At 40.0% G+C, this 9,719-nt stretch overlaps 1 protein-coding gene across 1 annotated transcript; it reads left to right on the plus strand.

The window, feature by feature from the left end:
- The first annotated feature begins 714 nt into the window (after positions 1-714).
- LOC139929943 (uncharacterized) lies at positions 715-9,207 on the plus strand. The gene is made up of 5 exons (XM_078291691.1): positions 715-731; positions 4,945-5,054; positions 5,888-6,036; positions 8,295-8,657; positions 9,087-9,207. Exons 3-5 carry the CDS (start codon positions 5,964-5,966, stop codon positions 9,170-9,172), a joined length of 522 nt encoding a protein of 173 aa, XP_078147817.1. The 5' UTR covers positions 715-731; positions 4,945-5,054; positions 5,888-5,963; the 3' UTR covers positions 9,173-9,207.
- Positions 9,208-9,719: the final 512 nt, after the last annotated feature.

Genomic DNA, 9,719 nt, shown 5'->3' on the forward strand with positions numbered 1-9,719 from the left:
AATTTGGAGTGTTTGGTCTGAGGATAAGCCCTTCAGTAGTTTATGCTTGTGTTGCCTGATATAGACTGGTATTTGTTAGAGGTAAAAAGGAAAGGAAAAGATAAAATGGATTTGGTAAGTGCATCTAACTATCATGTAATGAAAGAGTATAGTGATTTTACACAGATTTATACGGATGGTGCTAAAAAACCTGAGACAGGAGTGACAGGATTTGGGGTGGCGATACCAGCAAAAGGAAAAAATCAACCAAATGTGGCAAGAAAGGTGGGACATTTCTTAAGGGATACAGGTTTTTTTTATTATAGGATATGATGGATAAGCAGGGATAGGGTGCTAGGGTGGCTGACATGGATAGGGATTTTATTGTAGGACTAGGTTGTAAAGCATGGAGGATAAAATGTAGTTTAGGGTGTGTGTGTGTGTGTGTGTGTGTGTGTGTGTGTGTTTTGAAGGGCTTTAGATTGCAAATCTATTGTCTGGTCCACACTCCGGAGCAGAAGGTGGCGGTAATGCACCAATAAGCTGGATGCCAACCGCCGTAAAACAAGCAGAAGAAGAAGAAGAAGAGGAAGAGGCTGCGTGCCGAATGACGTCATTGATCACGTGTTTATGGCACGCGAATCAAGCCTCGATACAGTTTCAGTACGTGGGGTGTTTTTGTTTTTGACGCATTCGCCGGAGTTTCGGTGTCAAGGTCATCACTAGCCACGGACAACAACAGTGGCTTTAAGGTAGTTACTGTAACGTTACTGTATATGTTTAATTGTTCCATGTATGGAGAAGTAGGGTCGCTATAAAGTGAGATCCCAGTGGTTTTAGGCCCCGCTGGACTGAGGTTGATTGATTTTCTATCTTGTCTCTATTGAGGCTAGGAGTCCAGGTACAATCGCCCTATCAATTAAACATCTAGTCTAATTGTTAGATCGTACTCCATTAATAACATTGGCTTCATTTGTATAAATCCCACACGTAAATTTGGATAGAATTGACCTAAGCTAACGTTAGCATGGCATGAGAGTGAGTTAGCAAATTAGCTTTAGGTTAACGTAAGCTAAGGTAACTTGCGTGCAGATAGGTAGATTCGTTAGATCATGAACCCAAACTAAAGTCGTATTTTATGGGGTAAGCCTGCACTTTCGCCGAAGCAAGTTACAAAACGGCCATGTAGTGCCAGGTTTTGAGTGGAGTTTAGCTTATCGGGTTTAGCCCCGGGTTTAGCCCCGGGTTTAGCCCCGGGTTTAGCCCCGGGTTTAGCCCCGGGTTTAGCCCCGGGGGGTATTCCAGAAAGCAGGATTGGCAAATTATCCAGATCTGTTAACTCAGAATTCACAGAAATCCGGGATTTTCTGTTCAAAAAACTGAGATCAGAGTAAATCTAGATCAGTTACTATGGCAACTGATGTTCTCAAGCTAACCTGCTCTGTGGCAGGTTTACGTGAGGCTGACTTGAGTTTAAACCCTACTGAGCCTGCAGCATTTAAGCATCACACAAGTCAGTTTGTTCAACTTTTCACTTGTCTTGAAGATCCCGTTGACGTGGAAGCTCAAATTATTTGCAGGGCTTGACTTCGAAAGAGACTGCGATATATTTTATCACACCCACCTGTAGCATATCATCGCGAGTGTTACCGTTTTTCAGAAGAGTCAATTTATCTAGCCTTCTTCAGCCTCACATTTCCCCCTGACCTCTGTACACATGTTATGCATCGCCCTTCGTTTATTCGCTACTGGAAGCTTTCTGTATAACATTGTAGATAGAGATAAGAGATAAATATTAATTATGAATGTGATAAACCTGCCCTTTATGTTGGCACGTGTGTCCTGGGCGTAGTAGTTGGCTCTGATGAGCTCCTTCATGCCATCAGTTATCTACCACTGTTCACAGATAGAGCCAGCTCCTACGAGTTTGAATTATGTTCTTATACTTTTTTTTAAAATTTGTTGCCAAGTGCATTTCATGCCGCCTGGATTAGGCTACACCTAAATTGAATGTAAAAAAATAATTAAGAGTGTACAATTCAGGCAATAGCCTATGTTGCATCCTTCCTATTAATTAAACATTAGTTTACAGAGGTATGTTAAATGTTGAATGACTAAAACAAGCATTAAACTTGATAGTTAACTCACGCATTAACTCTATCTACAATTTTTTGCCATGCCAAGTCTCACAAGTGTTGCTGATGTGTATTTATTTTGTTTTTTTGCTGAAATTCACTACAAGCTGTCATTAATATTTCTTGTTCAGCTGGAGTGAAATATGACGCTCTGCTCTGCTTGTCGCCTCTGAATCCATCATTAATCCTATTTTCAGTCCTCGATTGAGGATGGCTTTATAAATTCACCGTGAACGCGGATAGTTCAGTCTCAACCTATCAGAGTTGATCAAGCCCGATCACTGAAATCTGAATTAGTTGTTCTGGAACCGAAAATTCCCGCTATGCCGTGTCTAGCTCACTCAAGTCAGAATTCAGGATTTAGTTTAGGATTTCTTAAACCGTCTTTCTGGAATACCCCTCCGTTCCACCGAGGGCCAAACCGTGCTTGAGTCTTCAGAGTTCCTCATCCCTTCTAAAGTTATTCTAAGGCCCATGTTTTATCCACATGAAACGCACATCTTTTTCTGGTCATCTTTGCTTTCTTTTGATCTCTGCAATATGAAGGAAAACAAAGGGGAAGGTGAAAGGCCCAGGTGTAGCCGACCCAGACAACACTGCACACATACACAAACAATCTTTTGTATTTTGCTATATTTTGTTAATATATTGCTTATATTGTACATTTCTTTGCTTATCGTGTCGCCTTATGCTCCAACCACACCGAGTCACTTTCCTTGTGTGTGCAAACATACTTTGCATAATAAAGGATTCTGATTCTGAAACGTTTAACAAAAGTTCAGATTAATGTTTAATTCATCTAAATTATGCCAACCTCTAATGAGCCTTGTCTACCTCATGACAGTAGAACCGAGGCCTACCTGTGTGACCGGGGAAGAGTGTTCTGGACACGTTTTTTAACATTAAAAACCTGAAAGGAATTTGCTATTATTTTTTTTTTAAATTTCATATATACACAACAAAACAGACATACAATAGAGACAGCACAACACTACATTGTCAACCAGAGTATGCACATAGTTACACCTGCATGCCCATGATCCAAAAAGCGAAACCCGTATTGCTCCAAAACATGAATATAGGTTTCCCCTTTTCCTTTTTTTTCTTCCTCCTTTCCCTTTATTCTATTCCCCCGCTTATTACATAATGGAAAAAAAACCACATGTTGGATTACATAGGGAGAAGTGCAAAATGTGAGTCCAGAAATTACCTTATGATCCATAAGCCATTCCCTCCCCGATCCAAAGATAGGAGAGAGGATGCTGCCTTTTCCATGCTTTAAAGGTTCAGAAAATCCTCCAATCACTTATTGATATTAAAAAAATTAGCTTTCCTGAATTTCCAGTTCATGAGAATTGTGCGTTTCCTTGTAAGGGGCAGCCAGTGCTATAATTTTTTGCACAGATTTACAATGAATGCCACTGGGCTGAGTACCCAACAAGCATCTAGCCGGACATAGAGTTATATCTGTGTTCAAGATAATTGAAAGAATATTTCTTACTGCAACCCAGAAGCCTTTAACAGCTGGACAATGCCATAATGAATGCACAAGGGTGCCTACCTCCCCACAACCATGCCAACAAAAATCTGAAAAGGTTTGGTCCATTTTTTTTTGAGTCTGGAGGGGGTAATGTTATGCTCTATGCAATATTTTCATTTGCATTACTCTAAATCTTACACATTTGGACTGTGATATTGACTGTTTCCAAATTCTACCCCACTCTGTTGTAAGTGATATACCTATGTCTTGCTTAGAAGTTTATATATTCCAGATTGTATTCCCCTCCCCCTTAGTAAGCTCTTTTAGGCTGTTATCGAGGTGTTCATGGCAGCCTAATTGAATACCTCTTGAAATGATTTTTGTAATAACAGATTTACACTGTAAATGAGGAAAGACATGATGAGATGATGATGAGATGATGAGAAAAGACATATCCTCCAAATTGAACTCAGATTTCATTGCTGAAAATGGGATTATGGTATTTTCCTTCATAATTTGGCCAATTTGCTTTATGTTTTGTTCTTCCATGATTGATTGATGATGTTGATTTTGTTGATCAGTGGATTGCGGCCCGCAAAGAGTTTTTTCATAATGGGCATGAAGGGAGAGAGGTGCCAGCCAGCAGTACCTAACCTCCTGTGTAGCATTTTAACCACACTAACTGGGAACTGGATCAGTGGATTAATCAGCCTTGGGATGGGATTGAGACAATACCATAATGCTGCAAGAGAAATGGACTTGTTATGTTCTGTGACAATCTGTCCCGCCAGCCAATCCCAGTTTCCTTTCATAGTATTTCCATAGTCCCACAGGATGGGGAATCTAGCATTGTATGATAGGTAGTAGATAGATATCAGGCACTCTCAAGATTTATTCTAGGTTTGTCTTTCCATAAGAATTGAGAAAATAAGGTATTTATTGAGGGATTATAAGTATTTATTTATAAATACTTGGTTTTTGATATATCAGTTGTTTATGCACGAGGAAACAGGAGGAAGTTGTCATGCTTGTTAGCTGTGGTTGGTCATTGCAAGTGTTTCCAGCGCTTGAAGTGATGCCACTGTATTAAGCCAAAGAGTATTGCATGCGTTTTGAGTGAGGGATGTTAAATGATAATGTTTTAGGCCTATATGGTTCAGTTATTTACATCAAATCATAACAAGAACAAGGAAAAACCACAAGTATAACTGGCAGGTTGTACATAACAAATAAATAAATAAAATGCATAGAATAATAAGAAAATATAATGCAATGTGTATTTTCCAAATAAGCATAAATAATAAACAAATTTACATTTTTCCTCCTCCATTTTTCCCATATTTCCCTCAGCGTCCTGCAGTCTGGAGGGAAAACATCGCTTCAGTCCATGGCTGGATTGAGATTTGCATATCGCTTCGCTCTAATCACATGCATCTTTCACCTGGCGTCTTCCTCTGACGGTGAGCTAAACTTTATTAAGCAAAACACAGACATATAAAAAAAAACTATGTTGGATTACATAGGGAGAAGTGCAAAATGTTGTGAGTCCAGAAATTACCTTATGTTCCATAAGCCATTCCCTCCCTGATCCAAAGATAGGAGAGAGGATGCTGCCTTTTCCATGCTTTAAAGGTTCAGAAAATCCTCCAACCACGTATTCATATTAAAAAAATTAGCTTTCCTGAATTTCCAATTCATGAGAATTGTGCGTTTCCTTGTAAGGGGCAGCCAGTGCTATAATTTTTTGCACAGATTTACAATGAATGCCACTGGGCTGAGTACCCAACAAGCATCTAGCCGGACATAGAGTTATATCTGTGTTCAAGATAATTGAAAGAATATTTCTTACTGCAACCCAGAAGCCCTTAACAGCTGGACAATGCCATAATGAATGCACAAGGGTGCCTACCTCCCCACAACCATGCCAACAAAAATCTGAAAAGGTTTGGTCCATTTTTTTTTGAGTCTGGAGGGGGTAATGTTATGCTCTATGCAATACTTTCATTTGAATTACTCTAAATCTTACACATTTGGACTGTGATATTGACTGTTTCCAAATTCTACAAAGTATAACTGGCAGGTTGTACATAACAAATAAATAAATAAAATGCATAGAATAATAAGAAAATATAATGCAATGTGTATTTTCCAAATAACCATAAATAATAAACAAATTTACTTTTTTCCTCCTCCATTTTTCCCATATTTCCCTCAGGACTAAAAGCAGCTATATTTTATATATTTTATATATATTTATATATTCTATATTTTAAGTAACTTTCTTCCTTGGCAGATTGAAGCCCGGTGACTTCCTGCCCCGGTGTGGAGGAGCGTCCTGCAGTCCGGAGGGAAAACATCCGCTTCAGTCCATGGCTGGATTGAGATTTGCATATCGCTTCACTCTAATCACATGCATCTTTCACCTGGCGTCTTCCTCTGACGGTGAGCTAAACTTTATTAAGCAAAACACAGACATATAGGAATATTATACAACAATAGTATGCAATATGCTCATAACAAACAAAACAGAACATGGGTGTATGAGTGTGGATGGATGCAAACGATGCAGGTCTGGAGAAATTCTCATGATTCTGCTGAGCTAAAAGCAGCACTGATTGGCTCTGAGGTTGAAATTGGATTCTCCAACATGAAAACGGCACTTCTGATTTGTTTGTTTTTCTGCCTCGGTAGAGCCGTAGAAGTATTAGCCTACATTATCGGTTTGCATCGTTAGCTTAGCGACAGCTCCTTCGCTGAGTAGGCTATTCGAGTTAACTGTCCAAGGTCAAATGTGATTCTGCGGTGTCATAAAGAATATAACAAAAATGAATAGTACAGTATATCTTTCTTTTAACTGTATTATTTATGTATTTAAGATTATATTTTGGGCATTTTTGCCTTTATTGGATAGTTCAAAGTAAAGAGAGACAGAAATGATCAAGAGAGAGGGGTGATGTGCAACAAAGGTACTGGGCCGGATTCAAACCTAGGATGTCGCGTTTAACTGTATTTTCTACTTTTACTAGCTGCAGAAACTCTACACTCAGAGCTAGAGTGGTTATCTATTAAGATCTGGTTATTCCCTGAATCCTCTATGATCACTTTTAATAAACAAAGACTTGTTGTTGTTGTGATGTTGGAAACGGTACACAGCTAGAATGAAAAAATCCATAGGCATGCCTGGTGCAGATGGTTATTAAATGATAGCAATCTGCCATTTTGTTGTGATTAAGTGGACGTCAAACCAGCCAACTTTATGCACAGTCGTGTGTGTGTGTGTTTATGTGTAACTTGTCCTTGTGTAACACGCACCACAAATCAAAGCATTATCTAGCCTAAACATTTGACTGACACTGATAAGCATATCGAAGCAGATTGGAGCCTATCCCTAACATAAATAGGTATTTTGAAATTGTTTGCAATTAACGGGGTTAACAGTTTTCTGGTGTAAGATTAATTTCTCTTTCATTTTGAGGTAGCCTATTTGTTTGAGGTCTGACCATTTTTTCTTCACCTAAATATAAAGAATTGCGATATAAGCTATTATATTACTATTATATATATATAGGCTATACATATCACAGATGTATAAATGAAATATTCAAACCTCAGCTGGAGTTCGGTTGTCGACGGCAACGCTGTTGACCGCAGCAGTGATTTCTTTCCGTACTGCATTTTTCCGACTTCCTTTGATGCCAATTTTCAGGCTGCCAAATAAAACTAATTGGTTCAATTGGACTTGGCGATGTTAGAGTTTCTATTTCGAGGTCGGAGAAGTTTCTCTTCTTGGACGTATTACGCATCTCCATGTCGTAAACATGTTGATTTCTGCGCTCGGATCTGCGCTGGTTTCTACGTTAGATTGATAAATGAGGGCCAGTGCTCCTAAAATCCTGCTGCATTCTCATCACGCATTCTCATATTCCCATATTAGTCTAAATTAACTCCAAAGGAAATTAAACTGGCTTATTGTTGACCAGATCAGCTGGCGTTAACTGTTAGAGGCCTGTTGCCTAAACATTTTTATTAAAGGTCCCATATTGTGGAAAACAGCATTCCCCTCTCCTCTGTGATGATAAAGGAGTTGGATGTGTATCTAAACATGGTGAAAGTATCAAAACTAAATCCACACAATCCATATTAGAAAAGCGAGCCTCTAAACGAGCCGTTTGGACTTCCGTAACTTTGTGGCGTCACAAAGGTTCACTCATTATCATTTCTGTAAGAAATAATAGACTAACAAAGTGTTTTTTTCAAAGCGGTTGCGCGGTTGTCATTGTTTATTACCGGAGAGTTTTCCCTACCTGTAGCCGAGTCTTGTTGATTGTGACAATACCGGGGTGAACGAGCGCTGCGGTGCTCTGGAGGTTCTGTTATCGGGACAAATTAAAGTTTCACCCATTCAAAAGACAGCTGAGTTCAAGAGGGTCGGGCTAATCTAACCCCTTTGGAAAACAGTCACCTGCCATCTTGTTTTATCTTGTTTTTACAAATTACTGGACGTTCACAGGTAATACTAGTCCTGCGTGAATAGAGCTTATGTCAAAACAAATGTGAGTGCCGACTACATTCCCAGAGCAATCTATTTTAGTGGTTGAGTATTAATGGATTCCTTTTGAATATCAATAGGTACAAAATTAGGTATTTCTTGAGTTGTATATTTGACTTTTCTGCTCTGTGTTTTTTCCATTGTCCTTTAGGCCCGCAAGAGCTAACAGTGCACCCAGGAGACGATGTCACTCTGAAGTGTCAGGGTCCCAACAACGCCCCCATCATTGTGTTAGAGTGGACCAGACCTGACCTGAAGTCACCAGAATATGTCTTCCTTTACCGAGACGAGCAGTCAGATCCGACCCACCAGAATCCATCTTTTGCGGACCGGGTGGAGCTGCTGGACGGAGAGATGAAGAACGGCAACGCGTCTTTAATTATTAAGAATGTGAACAGGAACGACGCCGGAACATACGAGTGTCGTTGCTCAACGGGCGGAAAAAGACGCAGTAAGAGAGCCAACATCGACTCTGAGCCCAGCAGCATCATCAACCTCAAGGTTGAAGAGTCAGGTGAGTTCAGCTGGTACAGGATAGCAGCTATATCAGAGTTTGGACTGTGGTGCATGTTTGTGGCTGGTTTTGTGTTTCTAAACGTACAATTGGGCTTACAATATCCTAATGTTAGCTTGTTGGCTAGCTAACATTAGTATCTGTTCAGCTAACCATCACTGTCTTGTTGTTAACACATCTGATTAGCAAACAAGACGCACCTGGTTTGATAGATTTGTGACGCAACTGCAAAGCCTCTCTAGATAACGAGGCATATAAATGGTTTTTATAAAACTGCAGTAGATAATGGGTGATATGCGTCAATGGAGAAAGCTGCTTAAGATATTTCCAACCACATGCCCACATGAATTTGACGATGAGGAAATGGAGGCTTTTCTCCTAGCCAGTCATTATTTACCTGACAGATCTGGTTTTCTGTTTTGCTCTCAGGTGACGGGGGAGGACATGCTGCACTGGGAGCAAGTTTTACACTGGTTCTTGCTTGTGTGTTTGCTGGTCTTGTTGGTGGCCTTTAGACACTCTGACAAATGGAGAAGAATTGCTACTGATGAACCAACACTAACAAACAGCTTGTCTGAAATGTCATGGACTGCACTTTACACCTGACATACTGTATGTTAAGACTAGGGCTGCACGATATATCGTTTCAGCATCGTCATCGCGATGTGCGCATGCACAATAGTCACATCGCAGGACGTGCGATGTCAAGTAAGGCAAATTAACTCAAACACGTCATGCTACAACTTTTTTGCTGCTTGATACAAAAGGAAAACTCGCACGCTTCTCATTTTCCATGACTAATCTACAAGAGAAGTCTGTCTGATATAACATCATTTACTCTGATTTCAGGGTTTGTTATAAGAGTAGCGTATGTTACCTTTCCAGCTTTCACGGCTCCGAACCGTAGTTGGGAAGCCTCTGGTGTTGTGCTAGCCTATTTTAGCTTAGCCTGGCTCGTAGCTGCTAACAAGCTTTTTACTCAGAGTCCGGACCGACTCTGCAGTGGAGAACTGGCACTTTATTTCTGTACAGAGCGAACATAATGCACGGCCTCTCGGTGAC

The sequence above is a fragment of the Centroberyx gerrardi genome, chromosome 23 (genome assembly GCF_048128805.1).
Source record: "Centroberyx gerrardi isolate f3 chromosome 23, fCenGer3.hap1.cur.20231027, whole genome shotgun sequence".
NCBI lineage: Eukaryota > Metazoa > Chordata > Actinopteri > Beryciformes > Berycidae > Centroberyx > Centroberyx gerrardi.

Coding starts and splice junctions, on each gene's coding strand:
- LOC139929943 (XM_078291691.1), top strand. CDS start 5,964: ATGGCTGGATTGAGATTTGCATATCGCTTCACTCTAATCACATGCATC. Junction 6,037..8,294: donor CCTGGCGTCTTCCTCTGACG/GTGAGCTAAACT, acceptor ATTGTCCTTTAG/GCCCGCAAGAGCTAACAGTG. Junction 8,658..9,086: donor CCTCAAGGTTGAAGAGTCAG/GTGAGTTCAGCT, acceptor TTTTGCTCTCAG/GTGACGGGGGAGGACATGCT.